A 23524-nucleotide genomic window follows, 5' to 3' on the forward strand; every position below is an offset into this window, starting at 1 on the left:
CTATCTATCTATCTATCTATCTATCTATCTATCTATCTATCTATCTATCTATCTATCCATAGGTGTGTGCACCCCAAATGTATTAAAACATGGTGTTAGGGCAGTGGACGGTGTAAGTAGAGTAGTGGACTTTACTCTTTTATTTGTATTATCTTATTTTGTTACAATTTTTTTTAGGAGCCCCGTTGGTGGGCTTTGGTAAAATATCAGCAGGGGGAATCTGCACTGCGCGGGGGGATTAGAGTGTGCCCAGGCACAGCCAGCACACCCCTTGCGTATGCCTATGCATCTATCCATCTCCCCATCTCTCCAGCCATCTCTCCATCAGTGGCAGCAGTTGATAAAAAAAAATTGGGGGGGGGCAAACAATCCCCTCCTGCAAACGGAGCATCCAGCCTGGGCTATCATGGCTACCCTGATACCCAGTGGCTTCCGTGTACCAAATCGTCAGCCATTTGATTGGCCGGGATGAGTAGCCAGAAACCGGAAGTGACACAATCGCAAATTTTGATTCGCTAAGAGGAAGGTTCATGGCACAGTGCTCTGCGCCCCCGAAGACGACGTAAAACAAGCCAATTGGAGCCTCGGGCTCCAATCACGTGCTTGTTAAAAATTGACGGACCTAATAGACTTCTATTACTCCGGCGCCCCACACAGTACAGTGCATACATATAGAGCGATTTATTTTTAAATAAATTATAATATGACTAACTTTTTTTTTTACCTTAAATTAACTTTAACTCATATCATTTATTTAAAAATAAATTGTTCTATGATTAGCTTTCCTATTGGTCAAAACGTATGGACCAGCCGCCACTGCTCTCCATCTATCTATCTATTACAAAAAATAAACGGTATATACATACTGTATAGAAGATATACTGATAGTAAGATGGATAATGAACAAATGAACATGGAAGGATAAGAGTGGTAGCTAGATTTTATTCTTATAGCTATTGTCTATCTCTTATTTTATCTATTTATCTCTCTATACATCCATCCATACCAATCCAGATACAACAATCTTCCATGAGTCCATCAATATATAAATACAGACACTCCTCACTTAACAGCTTGCCTGTTTAATGACCATGCAGACTTATGACCAGCTCTCCGACCAGTCAGGATTGCATGCTGTGCAAGGACCTTGGTCATGGAAATGGTAGCTCTGCTTCTAAGCGTCCATCATCTCATCTCTCATTACCCTATCTCAGTCTCGTTCCCACAGTCGGTCAGTATTCACTACCCTAGGCTTATCTATTCTCCAAGCAGTCCATGGATAAGGTCATCCAGCGCCCAGGGCAAAGATGCCAAACTGCACCCACCTCATTAGTGCTGTGCAATCTTAGGGAATCCTATGCCCTCGCTTGTCAAAACCACTACTCCTGTCAGCCTTGTAACAGAAGGCAGGCACCCCTATCCCTACAGTAAACCATTGCACCCAGGGCAGCTGTCCCCCCTGCCCACCCCTTTTCCTGGCCTTGTCTCCAAAACTACATACTTCATCTATGAATTTGTACTTTATTGTATGCTTGAAATATCATTAAGGGACAGCTCCTTGCTTATTGACCGATTTGCTTGACGGCCTAGTTGTTGGAACAGAACTCGGTTGTTAAGTGAGTAGTGTCTTGTATATAACTAAATAGATCGACATTTATTACAGTTATTCTATTGCAAACATGTTAGGCTGATATCAGATGGGCGATTCTGCCACTAGAGACTAATCGCCAGTGGCAGGATAGATAAGAGGCTGCCTGTTTGTCCCTATAGAGTCGCTCCTTTTTTAGTCAGACACATCGAGACATTGCTGGTCGCTGAGGAGTCTCAATCGCTAGTAATAGGAGCGACACGTCGCTGCCTTGGCTACAGAGGAAGCAATTCCATAAGGACAGACAGGCAGCCTTTTAGCGATCCTGCCACTGGCGATTTTGACAAATTGCCAGCAGCAGATACACTAGCAGCAGGGTTGCCTGTCTGACATCAGCTTTATATAGCACTTGAAAGGAAACTTAGAATCCCATTCACATTAGTCACTGAACTAGAGGAGTGTTGAGCCTAATGCACACCAAACAGTGTCAGTTTGGGCAATTAACCTCCCATACAGATGAACAGTATACACATTCCCGATGCATGGCAAATCTAAAGATGGTATCCTTGTTGGATCACCTCAGCAGCCACAAAACCACCATCAAATCCACATGTACATCTTTCCTGCCATCCGATCCAGCCAGAAGGAGGGGAATGGATCCGGTTCTAATTGTTTTTGCTGGATCAGATTGGAGGTAGGCATGTCCATTTAAATCCACTGCTCCATAGAGGAGAATAAAGGGTCTGATTGGGTCTGCCTGAAAAACGCAGGTCATAGATGGTGAATTTTTCTGAATCACTACCATGGAGCTATTGTGTTCTCCCGGTGGGTAAGCTGTCTCTGCCAGGAGAACACAATGATTATTGCTAGCAGCTACATCCGCTGACAGTAATCAAATGTAAAAATCCAACATGCTGGTTGTACCCAAGTCGATTGATGAATCAAATTGAATACAATTAGCCTGCCCACAGATGGTTTGAATTTTGGCCAGCACCTGCTGAACCGGCCAAGATTCGAACCATCTATGGCCGGCTTAACCTCTTGCCGACCACCCACCGTAGTTTTATGGCAGCAGGTCGGCTCGGCTGTGCAAGATCACGTAATATAACGTGATTTTGCATTGCAGCCACTAGGGGCGCGTGCACCCTGCTCGCCCCTGGTGCCGATGCGAGTGCCCAGCGGGCGCTATCACCGAAGGGCACCCGCAATCGCTCGTTACAGATCAATAACCGGGACCTGGTTATGTAAACACACAGCTCCCGGTCCTGTCAGTGGGAGAAATGACTGATCGCATGTTCATACAATGTATGAACAGCGATCTGTCATTTCCCCATGTCAGTCCCACCCCCCCTTCAGTTAGAACACACCCAGGGAACATAATTAACCCCTTCCTCGCCCCCTAGTGTTAACCCCTTCCCTGCCAGTGAAATTTTTACAGTAATCAATGCATTTTATAGCACCGATCGCTATAAAAATGACAATGGTCCCAAAAATGTGTCCGAAGTGTCCACCATAAGGTCGCAGTAACGATAAAAATCGCAGATTGCCGCCATTACTAGTAAAACATTTTTTTTATAAAAATGCCATATCCCCTATTTTGTAGACGCTATAACTTTTGCGAAAAACCAACCAATAAATGCTTATTGCAATTTTTTTTTTTACGAAAAATATGTAGAAGAATACGCATCGGCCTAAACTAAGGGGAAAAAATAGTTTTTTTATATATTTTTGGGGGATATTTATTATTGCAAAAAGTAAAAGATATTCATTTTTTTTTTCAAAATTGTCGCTCTATTTTTGTTTATAGCGCAAAAAATAAAAACCGCAGAGGTGATCAAATACCACCAAAAGAAAGCTCTATTTGTGGGAAAAAAAGGATGCCAATTTTGTTTGGGAGCCACGTCGCACGACCGCGCAATTGTTAGTTAAAGCGACACAGTGCCAAATCGCAAAAAGTGGCCCGGTCGTTGACCAGCAAAATGGTCCAGGGGGTGAAGTGGTAAAAGGGGTTGTAAAGCTTCGCGTTTTTTCACCTTAATGCATTCTAAAAACATCCAATGCTTACAGGCCCCACTTACCTGAACCCTCGAAAGTCCCGCGTCTTGAACATGCTGGCTTCTCGGCCGGGCTTATTGGATCTTCTTGGATTTTCATTGAATAGATTGATAGCAGGGCAGCCATTGGCTCGCGCTGCTGTCAATAAACTCCATTGACAAGAGGGCCGGGGGGCGGGGCTGAGTACTGTAGTTGGATGCTGAATACAGGACTCGGGAGTGTGCCCGCTAGGTAACCCCCTTGGGAAAGCGCTTCCCACGGGGGTTAGCTGATGTGGGGAGGAGCCGAGACCGCCGCTGGGGGACACCAGAAGACGAAGATCAGGCCACTCTGTTCAAAACGAAATGTAAACCTTAAGGCAGGGATCCTCAAACTACGGCCCTGCAGCTGTTGCGGAACTACACTTCCCATGAGGCATTGTAAAGCTCTGACATTCACAGACATGACTAGGCATGATGGGAATTGTAGTTCCTGAACACCTGGAGGGCCATAGTTTGAAGACCCCTGCCTTAAAGCCTCGTACACATGATAGGTTAACCAGAGGACAACGGTCTGAAGGACCGTTGTCTTAGGTTAACCGATGAAGCTGACTGATGGTCCGTCACGCCTACACACCATAGGTTAAATAACCGATCGTGTCAGAATGCGGTGACGTAAAACACAAGGACGTGCTGAAAAAAACGAAGTTCGATGCTTCAAAGCATGCGTCGACTTGATTCTGAGCATGCGTGTATTTTTAACCGATGGTTGTGCCTACTAACGATCGGTTTTGACCTATCGGTTAGGAATCCATAGGTTAATTTTAAATCAAGTTGGCTTTTTATAACCTATGGTTAAATAACCGATGGGGCCCACGCACGATCGGTTTTGACCGATGAAAACGGTCCATCAGACCGCTGTCCTCTGGTTAACCTATCGTGTGTACGAGGCCTAAATTCTCAGTACCTCTTGGACGTTTTTTTCTTCATTAGAGACCACTCTGAGGGCTGCATTCTTCCCAATGCCCACCAATGGAAGCAACATTTTTCCCTTTTGACCCCAAATGTTTTGTTTTAGCAGAGGTTATTTGAGACCTGAAATTTATTTCAAGGGTTCCTTTGGGAAAAAAAAAATCTTAACAAAAGCTGCCCTTGAGACTGGCAGCGGTCTCTTGGCGATCTTGACGCTGCATGTAAATCGCCCGTGTGACATCAGCTTTGCGCTCACCTACTGTCTGTGAATTGCCTATGGTTGTAGGTAAACCCACTTGGCTCAGTTGCAGCTGCGCAGACATATTAGTCATTACTCATTCACTACAGCTTAAACTATATACAGTACAAGTCAACTGGCAGGCTGGAGAAACTAATAAAAGGAATTCTTTTGTCTTGCAAGGTGGATGTCATGTGTCTGCTTTTCTAATCTGCTGCTTTTAAACATGACCTCCAGACAACATGGAACAAAAACTTAAGCTGCAGACTTACAGTAGAATTACACGGATTACTGGATCTACCCGTCTCAATTAGCTCGATTTACAATATTACACATTGTAGCTATTTCTGACTCGGAATAATTGCCGTATAATTTCCTGTATTTAACCGATCGTGCAGGAAAGCTGTGAGAGATGGAATGATGTCATGTGCTGGGGGGGGGGGGGGGGTCCTGCCCTGCCCTGCCCTGCCCTGGGTTATGTGGGCAAGGAAGGGGTTAATTATACAGTGTGCAATGAGGAGAACAGAAGGTACCCCCTGCCTCCCAGACTGGAAGTGGTTTATATAGCAAAGAGGAACTGGAGTTCTGGCTTTCTGAGTAAGTTTGTGGCCACGCGATAACATCATTGACGATCTGCATGATGTTAACACAATAATATTGTCTCTTTGGGACTAAAGGGGTTATTTGTTGGGTTTCAAGAAAGCCAGAGATATTACAGATCCTCAACTCTACTGTGTATTTCTATTGTATTGATATTGCAGTGAAAAAAATTAAATTTTACATGTATTGTGTACGTTATGCAGGAGGGAGAGTCTGGTAAAAGCAATTTTCAATTGTGGCCATCAGAATGAAAGGGGTCTTTTTTTTTTTGGGGGGGGGGGGTGCTGTAGACAATCCTATAATGTGTGTAGTATGTGTATGTCCTAGGATCATCAGCTCCTTCTAGTGGCCATAATCCTCAATTTTTCTGATTACAGTAATTCAGGAAACTATCACATTATGGACACTAGATGGAGCTTCCAGTTGTAGGACATGCACATATTAGACACATTACAGTGATTACTCTTGATGGCTGTGTAAATGCTGAGGCATTCGCACAACACTTTCTTTTTTTAACCCCTTCAATACAGGGCTTTTATTCCCACCTCCATATCGGGCCTATTCTGGCACTTCTCTCCTACATGTACAAATCATCATTCTTTTGCTAGAAAATTACTCAAAACCCCCAAACATTATATATATTTTTTTAGCAGACACCCTAGGGAATAAAATTGCGGTCATTGCAACTTTTTATTTTGCACGGTATTTGCGCAATAATTTTTTAAACACCTTTTTTTGGACAAAAAATGGTTTTCATGTATTAAAAAATAACAAAACCGTAAAGTTAGCCCAATTTTTTTGTAAAATATGAAAGATGATATGCCGACTAAAAAGATACCTAACATGTCATGCTTTAAAATTGCGCACACTAATGGAATGGCGCCAGACTTTGTTACTTAAAAATCTCCATAGGCGACGCTTTGAATTTTTTTACAGGTTACCAGTTTAGAGTTACAGAGGAGGTCTTGTGCTAGAATTGTTGCTCTCGCTCCAACACACGCGGCGATACCTCACATATGTGGTTTGAACGACGTTTACATACGTGGGCCGGTCTTACGTGTGCGTTCTCTTCTGAGTGCGAGCTACCGGGGACAGGGGCGTTTTAATATTTTTTTTTTTTTAACCTATTTATTTATTTTTTACACTTTAAAAATAAATAAAACATTTTGATCACTTTTATTCCTATTACAAGGAATGTAAACATCCCTTGTAATAGGAATAGTGTGTGACAGGTCCTCTTTATGAAGAGATGCGGGGTCAAAAAGACCACACATCTCTCCTCCAGGCTGGAAAGCATGAGATCGTGAAGAAAATTTCACGATCTCATGCTTACTAGCCGCAACTGCGGCTTTGTTTACTTCCAGGTACCGAGGCATGACGTCATCACATCACGCCGGGGCCTCCGACGGTCATAGAGATGATTGGTTACCATCTGGTCAGGGCGATCCTTACTCCGGGCCCCCGATGGCACGACATTAATTGATTTACAATCCCATGTCCGCCAATAAGATAAAAATGAATCTGATTAGAATTGTCACCAAATTTTCTAATCAACACACTAAAATAAAGAATATCATTGAAAAGTATTGGCATGTTCTGAAGTTGGATCTAAATATCAGCCCTTTTGTACAGGACCACCCCTCCTTTACCTTTAAGAGAGCCACATCTTTGAGGGACCGTCTGGTGATGAGTGAATATGTGGGGGGTGGGGGAAAACGTGACCCCTGCAAATGCCTTGGGACTTTTAAGTGTGGTGGCTGTCCATATTGTCAATTCATCAATATCAAGTCTAATCTAACTTTGTCTAATGGCGAGAAATATGTTCCCAGACATTATGCAAATTGTCGCACTTTAGTGTGCATGTTTTTATGTGGGCAAAACCAGCCAAGAATTCTGGAAGAGAGCGTATCGTCATATAGCTTCAATGTAATCCTGCAATCCTAGCTTACCATTGGGCAGACACGTTTCAGCGACCCATGCTGGAAAATTTCCTAAAATTTCATTTTTGATATTAGACCGGGTGCACCCGGGTTTGCGTGGTGGCAATTGGAATAAGACCTTACTGCAGGTTGAGCAGCGATGGATCTTCCGCCTACACGCAACCCGGCCCCCGGGTCTAAATAATGCCCCTCGGGATAGAGCTTCCCAGAGGGGGGGTTAGCTATTGCGTGGAGGAGCCAAGACAGCCACCGAGGGACCCGAGAACAGCAGGATCGGGACCACTCTGTGCAAAACAAACTGCACAGTGGAGGTAAGTATAACATGTTTGTTATTTAAAAAAAAAAAACTAACCCATACAACCCCTTTAATCATGGGGATCTATATCATGTGACTGCTGTGATTGGTTTTTAACCACTACTAAATGTTATTATGTTAAGACAATAGGTAATCCTTTTTTCACTGCTTACAGATCATTTGCTACACCTAGCAATGAATTACTAGCAATATATGTGGCATTACTTAGCTGTTACAAAATACAAATGTAAATTTTTTGTCATTTCAATGGTTACTGGTAGAAAACAATATCAGACGTTTTAATTAAACCGGAGTGCTACCTTTTTTTTTTTTTTAACATACTCCTAGCCCACACAGACCCCTCCACCCCGGGCTGAGGATTTGTCCTGCTTCAGTGATGAAGTCCTTAGTTTTATGTGTGTGAAATGACTGCGGTACAGGCCCTGGCTCATCTGCCTGTACAATATCGGATGACTTTTGCAGCGCTAATGTCCTGCACAGTCCACTAGGACCCAGCCAAGATTAGCGGAGTCATTTGGTAAAATGCCTTCAAATGGACTCTGGGTAACATCCCAATAAATAATAATAGGCCATTTCTGCACAACTTTATAGCTGCTGTTGGTGGCGGCAGTCATCTTGAAAGAGAGTCCAGCGACGCTGATGAAATATATTCATTGAGCTCGAGTAAGAGAATTCAGGAAACCAAAGTGAAAAAACTTGTTTAATGAAGATTTCTAACTCTCTCTCGTTACATATACAGTAAAACCTTGGTTTGAGAGTAACTTGGTTTGAGAGTTTTGCAAGTCAAGCAACATTTTTTTAATAAAATTTTGTCTTAATGTACAAGTAGCGTCATGTCAAAACTGAGTATAAAAGAGAAGAGAGGCGCCTCTAAAGCCTCGTACACACGCACGTTTTTTTCGGCAAGAAAGCTGCTGGCAGAGCTTTCTTGCCGAATAAACCGTGCGTGTCTACGAGGCTTTGAAATTTCTTGTCAAGAAAACTGCCCAAAATCTAGACGAGAAAAATACAGAACCTGCTCTCTATTTTGTCGTTGTGTTTTCCTGCCGAGAAACCCGAGTGTCTGTATACTTACCTGTTGCCGTGGAAACGCGCGCATGCTCGAAATGGCTTCCAAGGCATAGGTAGGGTGTAGCAAGCTGGCGGCGACGGCATCGAATGTGACGAGCGCATGCTCGTTGTAGGCGATGATGTTACCGCGTTCATGCCTTTCAAAAGAACGGCGGTTCCGTTGAATGGAGTGTGTGTACACTCCGCCGGCAAGAGATTCTTGCCAAGAATCTCGTCAGGATTTTTTTTTATCTCCTGACGAGATTCTGGGCCGCGTGTACAGGGCTTTAGTGTAGCAATATGGTTGCATTTAATGAAGGTACAACATTTAGCAACATATTGCTACACTTAGGCCTCGTACACACGATCGGTTAACCAGAGGACACCGGTCTGAAGGACCGTCTTCATCGGTCAAAACCGATCGTGTGTGGGCCCCATATTATTTAACCATAGGTTAAAAAAAGCCAACTTGCTTTAAAATTATCCTATGGATTCCTAACCGATAGGTCAAAACCGATCGTTAGTAGGCACGACCATCGGTTAAAAATCCACGCATGCTCAGAATCAAGTCGACGCATGCTTGGAAGCATTGAACTTCGTTTTTTTCAGCACGCCGTTGTGTTTTACGTCACCGCGTTCTGACACGAGCGGTTATTTAACCTATGGTGTGTAGGCGTGACAGACCATCAGTCAGCTTCATCGGTTAACCTATGACAACAGTCCTTCAGACTGTTGTCCTCTGGTTAACCTATCATGTGTACGAGGCTTTAGAGGCGCCTCTCTTCTCTTTTATACTCTGTGGCTCCTGCTGGATTTTGCTTCTAATTGCCTTGGAGGCTTCCATTTGTGGAGGGACATTTTATGGTTACACAACCTGGTCACATTGCTATAATCTTTTTATATGGACTATAAACTGAAGGACCTATGAATAAATGGTTGTGGAACGAATCATTTGAGTTTATATTTTTTTCTTATGGGGAAATTTGCTTTGATATACAAGTGCTTTGGATTACAAGCATGTTTCTGGAACGAATTATGCTCGCAATTCAAGGTTTTACTGTATATAAATGTAATGTAAATGTATATAACATTGTAATGTTCTTGAATAGTCACCTCTAATCCTCTAATTTACTATCATTCCTCCTGTACACCTGCAAACAATAATAAAAAAAAAAAAAACGGTGTGTTTATCCACAGATGTTATGGAGAACCTTTCCAAGCAGATTTTGCCCTCTCAGAATTGCTCTGTAGTCCTTCCACTTATTGGCAGGTCAGGCAGGTACAAAAAGCAACTTTAAATTGATTGTAAAGTTAATGTTTTTTAAATTTAAATAGATGTTATACTTACCTGCTCTGTACAACAGTATTGCACAGAGCGGCATCTTACCTTCTCTTCTGGAGTCCCCCGTTGTCGCTGTCCTCTGCTCCTTTCCTGCAGGTGCCCCCTCAGCAAGCTGTGTACTTAAGGGGCACTTGTGCGGGTGTTCTCTTTAGCCAACCTATGTGTGTCATAGCTCCACCCACTCCCTCCTTAACTGCCTCCTGTGACTCCTGAAACTGCCTGTGTCCCATGTGAGACTAGGAAGAGGGGAGAGAGGGGCTGAGCTCATGGATCATGAGAGGGGGTAGGTAAGTGTTTAGGAATGAGGTGGGGGGGGGGGGGAGTGATTGGGAGTTTTCTTACTGTTAATGAGAAACTTTTAATCCACGTTAAAAAGGCCATGTTTGCATACTCAGCTTGCAGAGCTCTGGAGGAACGGAAGCTGGATAAAGATATACGTCTTATGTTGTCAGCAATTAGAGCAGTATTATTATTTAAAGAGATCTTGTCACTAACTTAAAAAAAATGCAGGTACAAGAAAGACAAAAACACTTGCTTGCATCATGTTTTATTTAAATGTGCTCGAAAATTTGACTACTTCAGGAAGTCAATTGCCTAGCACAGTCTCCTTTCATCTTTGCACATCGTAGCCCTCTCCTCTTTTGGGAGTGTCTAATTGCTTTCTCTGCTGGCCCAGCTCCTTTGCTCCTACCCTCACCTTCCTACATAACCTTTTATGCAATACAGAGGAAGGAATGAAGGGCAATACTGAAGTGTGTCACATAAGTGACAGTTCTGACTCTGCTGGGGCTGCTGGAATCACATTCAAGATGGTGGCACCTAGCAGCAGTCTCAGGGCTTTTGGATGTCAACACAAGGGAGTTCAGCCTTAAGCAGGCTGAAGGTGGAAGTGCCTGCAGTGGCTATTGAAATGAGAAAAGAAATGGGAGAGAGAGGCTGCAATTGTAGTAGATTAAAGTAGAAGAAAAGCACTGCCTGAGGCAGTGAAACAAGCCCAAATCATGATGTTCTCTCCACCATACTTCACCATTGGGATGATGTTTTGATGTTGTTAAGCTGTGCCCTTTATGGCCATACATAGTGCTGAATATTCTTCTTAAACAATCCAACTTTTGTTTCATAAATCCACAAAACATTTTCCCAGTAGCTATGTGGTTTTCCAAGTTGCTCTTTGGCAAGTGCGGATAGTATTAAAAATATACGTTATTTGAGCAGCAGGAGGGGCGGGGGCGGCCGCTGTCACAAGCTGACAGGCAGGGAGGGAGGGGAGAGCAGAGAGGTGAGAAGACAGCAGAAAGTGGATGAAGGAGGCATGTAAACTGACCATGGTGTCAGGACTTGGCAGCCATGATGACCCGTGGTCAGTTTACGGGGGGGGAGGGTAGAAACTGGCAGGATCAGCCAGGTATTTCAGGTGATGGGTAATAAGAAACAAACTGCACTAGTAAATAACAATATAACCCTAAACAAGTATTGTGATCAAAGCAGCATTTCTGTGTGCAACACAAACACCAACAGTAATAAATAATAATAAGAATCGTGCTAAAAAATATAACATTCATATATACATGAATAAATAAAGTGCATGAATCCATAAAGAAGTAATAAATAGTGATATATGTGCAAGAAGTACATAACCAGTGATGTATAAGGATGATCTATTTAATGAGAAAGTCCATCTTCCATCACCAAAACCACCACCAACTAAAAGAAACTGCTTATCAGCTCCTTTGAAACCCTTGTTATAGGGGGCCAGATACCGCCTGTGGCTTATCACCCAGCCTGGGCATTTCTCCTCGTCTTAAGGCTACTCCATGCTTCCGATGTCACTCGGCAAACAAGGTTCCTGTAGTTAGCGGTTTTGACGGTCGCATTTTGTTAAATAACGGTCTTGCTTGTGCTGTGCCTGTAAGATCACCGCGTTGCACTATATTAGCTTCCTCAGGATTCACGCTTGAAGATGACACCTGTAATTGGCTGTTTTAATAGATATGTTGTGGAATACTGGTCTTGCTCGTGCTCTGTTTATCTGCAGTCTTCTCTACATCCATCCAAAGTCCAGAATTTATAAATCGTGTCTGAGCTGTCACAAAAAGGGGACGCCCCCTCTATTTCTATTACAAGGGATGTTGGCATTCTTTTAATAGGAATAAAAGTGATACAAAAATAAATAAATAGAGGGACAGTGTAAAAACAAAAAATTAAATAAATAAGAAAAAATAAGAAAACGCCTCCACCACTCCGTGCTCGCGAGCAGAAACAAACGCATATATATAGGTTGCACACGCATATGTAATCTGTGTTCGCACCACACATGTAAGGTATTGCGGTGAACGTTACTGTGAGAGCAATAATTCTAGCACAAGACCTCCTCTAAAACTCTAAACAGGTAACCTGTAACCATTTTTAAAGTGTCGCCTATGGAGATTTTAAGTAATTTGAAAGCGAGACATGTTGGGTATCTATTTTCTCGGTGTAACATCATCTTTAATATTTTATAAAAACATTGCGGTATATGTTGTGTTTTTTTTTTTTTTTTATTGTGTTTGAAAAATTGCTGTGCAAATAACGTGTCACATTAAAAAATTGTAACGATTGCCGTTTTATTCCCTAGGGTCTCTGCTAAAATATATATATATATATATAGATATAGATATAGATATATATATATATATATATATATATATATATATATATATATATATATATATATATATATATAGATATATATAGATATATATAGATATATATAGATATATATAATTGGGGGTTATAAGTAATTTTCTAGCAAAAAATACACATTTAAACAAAAAGTGCCTGAAAAGGCCTGGTCGTCAAGTGGTTAAAATGTTTGTGTTGTCTTTTTCTCCTCCCCACTTCAGGCTTTTCAAGTTGCACGGCAGCTATTAATACACCAGCAGCAAGTCAGTGGAGTAAAGACCCACAAGAGGAATGACAAGCAACTACCCCTACAGGTAGGAAAACACTTGGCTTTGATGCTGATTTGGAAAATGAAAGATGTTCAGATGTGTGCAAGTGAAGCCGGTGACAAGACTAGCTGCTGGTCACTGTTATGTCCAACAGAAATGATAGAGTAAGCTTTGTTCACTCTGATCTTCATGAATTGGCCAAATGTAAAGCCTTTTACCTGGATTATAAAAGAAATAGCTTGACTGATGCTATGTACTAGCTGTCAGGTAATTGTGCATAAGCTCTTAACACAAGCTCTTATAGTATTCACTGCTTGCTGCCTTAGTGCAGATAGAATTGCTTGGACATTCAACGCCGCAGTACTTTAAGCTAAACTGTTGGTAAAGAGCTGAATACACAGATGGAATACATATAAGGAGGCTGGTTTACCTAAAGCATTTGTATCCCTGCTTATGTAGTTTTGAAACATACACAGTTCTGCCACACAGCGCAGCCCTATCTGACAGGGCAGGAGACCCAATTTTTTGCTGCTGTGGTCCAGTTATACCCCGCCGTGACTGAACACTGAAAGGAGCTCATCTCTCTCTTACCTCGCTCTCTGCTTCTGTCAGCATGCTCCTGGCACTACAGCACAACTGATTGGATCCTTATGCTGCTTTTCCCTCCTCCGGTCTGAGCTGTGCTGTACAGAGACTGCATTGAACTGATAACAGGTTCAATTCAGATACTTACACTGCATGGTTTAAAAATACATTTAGGGTATATTGCTGAATAAAGATCAGCGTTTGTTTACCGTATGTATTTTATATCTGCCTGGAGTTCATCTGGTAGAGTAAGCTGTACAATGTTACGATGAGGACTTTTCTGCACAGATATTTTTTGAATGTTAACTCAATTTGTTTTGTTGTCAAATATCCCAAAATGCATCTGACTCACTGGCTCTGACTTTGGATAGTAGACTGTGCCTCTACTAGAGCCTATCCAGTAATACTCTTTTGGCAGGAACCACAGCTGAAGGCCAGTGGTCCAAACCATTGTGCTGCTCATACTGTAGTATATGAGTAATGGGGCCACTCCCATGACGTTAGGCCACACGATCTTGTATATTGTTATGACTATGGGGGAGGGTGGGTAGAGTTCACAAATCTTTTGACTTGGTGGTAAATAATGGAGTCATCTGTCTGGTATGGAGGTGTCATCAGTCCAAGGGTGACCTCTGTACCATGTAGAAGAAATAAAATGTGTGTAAACGTGGGGGCAGATAATGTGTAATTAATCTTATGGTGGGGAAGATGATGTTGTCTACAGGTCATACAGGTAAGCTGGCTATCTTGATGGGGCAAAATATGCTCGTCATATGGGAGCAGTGGGGATTACGAGTCTGGAGGAGTGATGTACCCAAGTTGTTACTGAAACCACAGAGTGGTAGGACTATTTAATCCATGTTTGGGTTGTAGGTGTCGTCAATGTGTGAGATGACTATGTGTGTCATCATTCTATGTGTGGTGTGGGTTGTCCTCCCCAAATTCCTCTTCCAATCAAGTCCTAAAGATATGTACCAAGGCAACCCTCTCACTTTACTGTAGCTGAGCTATCAGTAGAATAAGAAAGCTGCTACCTGGTGTGTGTTGGGAGATGAACAAGAGTCAGCTACACTGTAGTCAGGATCCATGCTAGAGTTATGTCCCCTAGGACAGCCCATAGACGAGGCTATGGTGCTGGTGTCACTCAGCAACTTACAGTACATGCCATTAAGTCATGGTAAAGCTGTGTATGGGGTAAGGTTGGGAGTGTGTGGGGCTCTAGGCTCAACTGTGCCCTGTATATGACCTTGAAGGGTATACGAAGGGATACTATTGTGGGCATGAGTGGTGTGGAGTTGCTAGTGTGACTAGTCCTAGTGGTGGTAGGGTGATGCCGATTGTAAAAGAAGGCAGAGGGTGGTACAAAGTGGCCTCACCAAAGATTAAAGGTTTCTGCTACATATTTATGAAAAATACAATGTCAACAGTAGTCTCTGCACACATTTGTTGAAATCCGCTGGGTGCTTTATGGTAAAAATTGCAGTAGATAAGCCTGGTTAAGTCAAGGCACTCACAGGACTTGCAGAAGGAGACTAGAAGTAAAGAACAGACATTTAAGGTGCCCAATGTTTCATTGGGGCTCATCTTTATCAAGGCCTTGGTAAAGATGGAGCAAACTCTGTGGAATCAGTGGGCATATTAATCGTCTGATATTTACTTCTATTTTCCTGATTAAAATCCTGTGATTGCCATGACCTACACAGGCTCGTTTATGATAGATAGATAGATTGATTCTAAATAATGTGTTGGGCTTCTTTCAGTGTCTCTGGTGCCGCCACCTCTTTAACCCAGAATAAACAGCAAATGTTTTAAGATCCCGTAACAATCTGCTGCCCCAAACTGATAAATGAAATAGTTGACCTGTCTGTTGTAAGAGGAGTTTATTTGCAGAAGAAGCAATTTATCACACAGAGAAGGAAGCCGCGAGTGTTTGGAGACAGATTACATATACATCAAATCCCGCTGGCTCAGCCGGACCCGAGTGCTGCCAAATACACTCTGCGTCTACCAGATAAACCCATTCGGCGTCACCTACACACAGCCCAATGTTGTGCAGGAGGAACGAGCGACCCTTTATAGTTTAGAAAGGAAAAGATGGATGTATCGTCATTTTTTACATTTGACTACACATTGGTGTGTTTGTCCAGATCCCAGGCCTCTGGCCAAAGATGTCTAAAGGAAATCATTTACAGAATAGTTTGCTGCTATCATAATTCCTGCAATATATTTTTCATTCCCTGGATTAAAGAACAATAGCGAACTATAATGCCTCGTACACACAACCATTTTTCTCGACAGGAAAAAACGAAATTTTTCCAGACGTTATTCCTCTCCAGCCTGACTTGCATACACACGTTCATGCAAAAAAAAAACATCCGACCAAAGTGCGGTGACGTACAACATGTACGATGGCACTATAAAGGAGAAGTTCCTTTCAAATGGCGCCACCCTTTGGGCTGCTTTTGCTGATCCTCGTGTTGGTAAAAGTTTGGTGAGAGACGATTCGCGCTTTTCAGATTTTACGCTTTTCAGTCCAGTTTTACCAGAACAAGCGCTCCCATCTCATACTTGATTCTGAACATGCACGTTTTTTTCCCCTCGGAAAAGCATACACGCGACCGTATTCGCGACGAGAAAAAGCCTGACGGGAAACACGACTAGAAAAGAGAGCTGGTTTCAATTTTTTTGCGGGCAAAACTGTTAGGGAGCATACACACGACCGGTTTTCATGTCCAATATAAAAAATGGCAGTTTTCTCCTCGTGAAAAATGGTCGTGTGTACAAGGCATGAAGCTGAATATTGTTTTAAAAGTGGAGATATTGAAATCACTAAATTTGTTGGTACCTAAGACTCTCTCAAACTAGGTTTGTTTGTCCACCCTCTGCAATCATCATGTGGGAGCAGAACAAGCAAAGCCACTGAATCTTGGAAGCAACTTTTTTCATGATTCAGCTATTACATACTGAGGAAGACACACCAAGGAAGACCAATTCAAGCTTTGACGTTAGAGATAATTTAAAGGCATGGATATGCCATAAACAGTATTTTTAATTTCACAGAGAACATTATGATGTTTTAAAATTATCACATGAATAAGTTATTACAGATGTGCCACAGAGTGCAGTTTCCAAATGTGAATTCAATTCTCTGATGTGTTTATGTACTGTTACTGTGCAGCATTTGGAATATGTACAGAGGCAGGGAAAAGAACTGGTCACATGGCTCGATAAGGCTGAATTGATACCTATGCATTGAATATGCATTTTGGTAAACATTCCATTCTTTGACTCTTCAGTGCACCACAATACATAGATATATTGTACTAACCAAAATTGAATCTAGTAAGTTTATATCCTGTTAGGAGCCCACAGGGAATGACTAGGCAGACACGGGTTAAAAGCTTAGTGAATTGTCTCGATGGTACCCTACACTCAAAACTGAAAATGAATCCTTGAGATGCATAAAGGGAGCCAACCTTCGTGGAGCTTTCATTTTTATCTAGGCCCGGCTATAGTGCACTACTCCACCCAACTCCCATATTTCTGTAATCTGATAAATCTTGGAGCACAACTGAACACTTGCTGAAGTTCAGATGTCTACCTGCCTCTGATATACAGTAAAAAAAAAAGGTACTAACAGCCAATCAGAATCAAGCCTGCCTGGGACTGGTGAAGCGGGCAGCATATAGACAGGAAGTTACACAGTACAGGCTTAAAGGACATTTAAAAGCAAAATGGAAGGATGAGGTAAGTGAAGGAGGACTGTACTAAGGTAAAGGAAGCTATTTAGGAAAAAAAAATTGTACCTTTACAACCCCTTTAAGTCATTCTAATCCTTCTACTCCTCCTGCTGAGCCTTTTAGATGGTCTGGGAAATTGGTCTACTGTGGATGACAGAGATTTTGTTAAATTCGGTGGAATGCATATCAGTGGTGGACTGTTATTTCCCCAGCCAATATCCACACATTAACCCAGCCTTTTTCATCCATATTGCCCAGGCACCCTGGGCGGCCTTGAGGTTTCTTCAGGGGTGCTTTGGCAAAATTTCTACAAATTGCCCAAAAATGTATACATGCCAGCAGGTGGATCAAGCCTGCCTTTTGTTACACAAAGCCACCGGTTTTATTGTGCACCATTTCAGCCTTCCAGCCACTGCCATCCTGTCACATGTCATCTGTGTTGAAAAGAAGGGCGTTGATCGCCTGCACCGCATCCTTGTGTGACCCTCCCCAGCCCCTCTCCGTCAGTCACATTAGCTGGGCAAGAGAGAGGGATAAGAGAAACATTGGAACACTAGTCAGTACCAGTGTGCAAAAGTGTATTTGCTTTGAAAGAATATGTTGCCTCTAACATGGTGTCCTACATGTTGATGCTGCCGCATTATGTAAATCTATTAGAATATTTTTTTTTTACATTTAAGAATGGGCTGTCTTGTGACATTTCATGCATCTAGAGCACCATTACAAACGTCATATTTTAACCTCCTTATATACCAGCATTTTCTTTATGTGAGATTACCTTGGGGTTTCTACTTTCCAAACAAACCAGGGTCATTTGGCAAGGGGAGTACCTGCTGTCCCAGCATTTTTATTTCATACGTTTTATAACCAAATATAAAGGGAAGCAGTTTTTTTTTTTTTTCAAAATGTTTGGGCTTTTTGATTTTGTATATATATATAAAAAAAAAAGAAAGTGATCATTAAAACACCAAAAGAAGTTTCTGTCTCTCTAAAAAATGATATACTGTACAAATTATTTGGGTACAGTGTTGCGTGACCTTAATTGTCAGTCAAGCTGTCACATCACAAAAAACTGAAAGATGACATGGTAGTAAAGTGGTATTACAGGCTCATAATGAAGTGGTTGAAGTAAATCTGTGTCCAGACTATGCAGGATAAGTATCTACATATCCTGAACAAGCAGTAAATGCACTTTAAAACAAACCCTCATTCACCTCTCTATCAATAGGTATTATGGAATTTTCTTTTTTTAAAGTTAATCACAAGCATTAAAATCAGAGCTTCTATCTATGAAAGCAGAATCGTTGTATCCTGCTATATACACAGCAGGTTATTCTAGGCTTCCATTCACAATAAGTAGCACATCGTGTGTACAGATGTTGCTGTGCTGCACACATAGGGTAGCTTATTCATTTTAATTGGCTGCCCTACACATGGCACATGCGGCAAAGAAGCTTGAGTGTCTTTATGAGCTTTGAACTCTGTGCATTTTTAGCCATGCATTTTGTCTTGCTGCATTTTGGTTGCTTTTAACAATGAATGGCACCACAAGCGCAACAAATTTGGTTTACGCATTTTGTCAATGTGCACAAAGTCACGTGTTTTTACACACATTCTTACACTCTTACACTACTGCAGTGTGACTGCAGCTTTGCTGTTAGAAACTGACTGATGCCAACTTCAGAGTCTTTGTTAAGAGTCTAGGAGAATCTTTGAGAAGGAATTACTTTGCAGTATATGCAGCTAAAAAGGTGCTGGCTTATTTTGAAGCTCTTTTACTGCTTGTTCATATTTTGGCCACTTTAACTTTTACTTGGTTTAAATATTTTAACTACATCTATGAATAAATCATTAACTTCCCTTTCTCAACTTGTTAAAATGAAGGCTACTTTCACACTGAGGTGTTCTTCAGGCGCTAAAGGGCTATAAATGGTGCCTGAAAAACTCCTCCCCTGCCATCCTAGTGTGAAAGCCCTGAGTGCTTTCACGCTTGAGTGGAACACTTGCAGGATGGGAAAAAAAGTCCTGCAAGCAGCATCTTTGGGGTGTTGTGGGAGTGGTGAATACACCGCTCTTAAAACGCTCCTCCATTGAAATCAATGGGCAACGCTGCCGAAGCGCCCGCAAATCGATTCGGCAGTGGTGCTTTGCAGGCGCTTTTAACCCCAAAAGGCACTGCTAAAATGACAGTAAAGCGCCGCTAAAAATAGCAGTGCTTTACCGCTGAAACCCCCTCTGCTCCAGTGTGAATGTGCCCTTAGTGTCTGTACGTGATTACATAGATACCTCATGGCTCTGCCCACTAAGCTGTGAACGGTGATTCTGTGCATCATCATGTGGTTCTGAAAATGCACATGGACACGGGTTAGCCACATGGGTTAGCCACTTTTCCCTTGTTTCACTTTTATTCAGGTACATAAATGGGTGCAGACATTTTAGTTTAACTGTACAGATGAAAGGACCTCTGCGGTAACCAGTCAGAGAGACCCTTAAACTGTGTTATTGCTGTTATATGTACAATCAGAAAAGTAGCTGGTGGATGTACATGCTATTGTAGCATATGTGGCAAGCTTAAAGTATAATTAAAGGCAATTTTTTTTGGGGGGGGGGGGGCGGGGGGATTTAGAGTGAAGAAGGAATAGAACACCACTCGGGTTTTAATTGCTGTCTGTGTACCTATTAGGAAGATTCACTCCCTCTAATTGTCCTGGTGACTATTATAACCAAAAGTAGAAAAAAAAATCTGAAACATTGAGTTTTCACCAAATCAAGAAAAGAGGGGGCATTTTCTAGTGGGGATGCTAGTTTTGGTGACCCTGGTGACAACCAGGGATTCCCTTATTTTGCAGGGATTTGCTATCACTTCCCGTTTGTCTTTGCGACAGAAGGGGAAAAGAAATCTCCCCAATGGGACACAGATGGCAACTGACAGGGGCTATAACCCTCCCTTAGGATGGCCATACACAGTCTGAATCTCAGCCGGTTCAGCGATTAAATGGCCGGCTGAATGTACGAAGTTAATCGATCGATCAACTTGGGTACAAACAGCCTGCCAAATTCTCTTGTGATTATCGGTAGAGGCTGCTATAGCCACTAGCGATAATCTCTGTCTTCTCCCTGTGGGAATGGCTCCTCCCTTCCCCCATCGGGAGAAGACAATTACTGATCCCCTGTCCCCTGAAAAAGTTTTGCCTTTAGTTCTACTTTAAGTATTAAATAAGTAAATGGGACCTAGCTAGGAATAATATAAGCTAAGATGAAAACAGACACACACCTGTCAGGAGAAAGTAAGCTGTCATTCTTGACGCTCTTCTGGTTATTTTCCTTTGTCTTATACTTTTGGTTTTGCTACTGTACACTTTAACTCACTGACCCAAAATAAGTAGAAATTTTCCATTTTTTCTTTTTTAGAATTTACATTTTTACTTGCTTGTTCTGAATCATTGACTCAGAAGTATTTCTGCTGCTGGGAAACTAGCATTTTCAGAAATAGACCAGCAATAGCAGCCTTCATTTTACTCCTATGACAGGTGTACTTTAATGAAACAGTTAATGAACATACACTATATGGCCAAAGGTTTGGGAAAACTTGATTGTCAACCTGTATGACTTTGTATCATTTTGTATTCCAAACCACTGGCTGTTAATATAGAGCTTGCTCCTCCTTTGTGACTAATGGCCTTCACTCTTCTGGGAAAACATTTCATAAGATTTTGAAAGTTGTCTGTGGAATTTGTGCCTTTTTCAGACATAAGAGCATTGGTATGATCAGGTTCAAATGTTGGATGAGAAGACTTGGCTTGCTTTTCCTTACAATTCACTTCAGAGGTGTTCAGTAGCGTTCAGGTCAGGGTTCTGTGCAGGACCCTCAAATTCTTCCACAACAAATTCATTAAACTATGACTTTATGGAGTTGGTTTTGTTCTGGAAGGTGCATAATTAGAAACATAATTAGAAAGCCATGAACTCAACATACCTTTGGCCATATAGGTTGGTGTGATGGTCAGGTATTCACAAACGTTTGGCTATATAGTTTACATAGTAATATTAACTGCTTCTGTATATCAGCAGCTTGTGCGTAAGGTTTAGTGGCCTTTAAATGACCAGATACCTGCTCAATCTGTGTCTCTCTCTTTCTCTCTCTCTCTCTATCTCTGTATCTCTTTTATTTGTGCAGGATACCACTGCCAATAGAGATGGGCTGGATACAAAGGAGAGAGATGAGACAGATAATAAGGTAAATATCAAACTAATGTAACTGTTTGTGTTGCCTGTTCAAGAATAGGAGATATATATTGAACTAGACTTGTGAAAATATGGCTTTAAAGTAAACCTGTGCTTTGCCCCTACAGTTAAATGCCAGCCATTTCTGCTGCTTATTCTTGCATACTCTTTGCTCCCCAGTCACTCTGCAGGAGTTATTAGAAGAATCCCTGTATGGTCATTAGGTCCCTGGTGTCCAACCTGTGGTCCAAGTGCCATGTGTAGTCCTTTGCATGCTATGCTGTCCTTTTTGGACTTTAGTAGTGGGAGCATTGATTTGCCAAGAGGATGTAATGACAGTCATCTCTAACAGTCTCACCTAAATTCCCCAGTGTCTGAAAGTCTTCTGCAGCATGTGTACAGTCTACAGCAAAAACCAATCAATTTGACCAGAAGTTATGGAAAGCTATATTTGCCCCCCCTTCCCCTACATTATAGAGCTTGGGCCTGGCAAATGCTTGCTCAGGCGCTCTGTGCTGAATTATAGAGAGAGAAAGAAAGGGAGAATTATAGAAAGGAGTCCTATGATCCCTCTTATGCAGATGTTGGGACAATTTCTCTTCACTTCAGGCATGCAAAGAAAGCAGTGGAGAAGAGAAGGTGTGTACCTGAAAACGGCGAGGGAGGAGGGGGGGCGGGTTGGCCCAAGCAAGCATTTAATTGAACCAGTTTCCATACTACAACAAGTGTCAGGCCTCGTACACACGACCGAGGAACTCGGCAGGCGAAACACATTGTTTTCCTCGTCGAGTTCTTGTTAGGCAATTTTCTCCATTCCCGTCGAGGAAAAAGAGAACATGCTCTCTTTTTGGCTCGTCGAGTTCCTCGACAGTTTCCTCGCTGAAAAATGTACACACTACCGGTTTCCTCTGCAAAAAAAATCTCCCACCAAGTTTCTTGATGGATTCTGCCGAGGAAACCAGTCGTGTGTACGAGGCCTTAGTCTTGTTGTACAGCCTCCTTATAGTCTCCTTAGATTGCAGTGTGAGAACTGTCCTATGAAATCCATTCAATGTAAAGCCAGTCAGGTAGACCATCATATTTCATAGGTGTTGGTAAACCTCAAGTAAATTTTACAATTAGATTGTAACTTGCGTGGCAATGTTAGAATACCTGTACAGATAAATATTGGAATATTTTAAAAATGGATTTTAAAAGCTCTCTTTAAAAGGGTTGTAAAGGTTCATTTTTTATTTTCTAAATAGGTTCCTTTAAGCTAGTGCATTGTTGGTTTACTTACCCTTTCCTTCGATTTCCCTTCTAAATGTTTTTTTTCTTTGTCTGAATTTCTCACTTCCTGTTCCTCGGTAAGCTTGCCCCCATCATCCGAGCTGTTCTGGCTGGGGGTTAGTCAGCGTGCTCGTCCCTTCCCTTGTGAACACATAGTCTCCCCGCAGTGATGTAGTACCAAGGGAGGGGGCAAGCACGCTGGCTAACCCCAGCCAGAACGGCTCGGATGATGGGGGCAAGCTTACAGAGGAACAGGAAGTGAGAAATTCAGACAAAGAAAAAAAAAAACATTTTGAAGGGAAAATCGAAGGAAAAGGTAAGTGAACCAACAATGCAGTAGCTTAAAGTGGAGGTTCACCCTAAAAACTAATTTTTAACATTACACTAAGGGCATTTACTTTCGGCAGGTCTTTTTTTTTTTTTTTCTCCGTACATACCTTTATATTCTGATTTGCTCCAGGGCTTCCGCGTTCTGATGACTCCGGGATTGGGCATTCCTATCCCTGCCTCAGGGTTCCGAAGACTGCGGGACTGGGCATTCCTATACTTCGGTTCGATGATTGACAGCTTGTGAAACAGGAGACCTGTCGCACAACGCACGTCACCAGATTTTTCGGAAATAGCCGAGCTGCGAGTCGGCACTATACGGCGCCTGCGCCCGCCGTGTAGAGCTGACTGCGCAGGCGCCGTATAGTGC

The 23524-nt window shown here is 42.2% G+C and overlaps 1 protein-coding gene across 3 annotated transcripts in view; it reads left to right on the plus strand.

Annotated features, from left to right (window-relative positions):
- Positions 1 to 22313, plus strand: part of FOXP1 (forkhead box P1) — a 325940-nt gene extending 303627 nt beyond the window's left edge. For all 3 annotated transcript variants that reach the window (XM_040359072.1, XM_040359073.1, XM_040359074.1), the window contains 2 exons: positions 12962 to 13054; positions 21512 to 22313. In XM_040359072.1, the coding sequence (XP_040215006.1) occupies positions 12962 to 13054; positions 21512 to 21592 (174 nt within the window). In that variant the 3' untranslated portion in view covers positions 21593 to 22313. The remainder of the gene's footprint in view (positions 1 to 12961; positions 13055 to 21511) is intronic.
- Positions 22314 to 23524: the final 1211 nt, after the last annotated feature.

The sequence above is a fragment of the Rana temporaria genome, chromosome 7, assembly GCF_905171775.1.
Source record: "Rana temporaria chromosome 7, aRanTem1.1, whole genome shotgun sequence".
Lineage (NCBI taxonomy): Eukaryota > Metazoa > Chordata > Amphibia > Anura > Ranidae > Rana > Rana temporaria.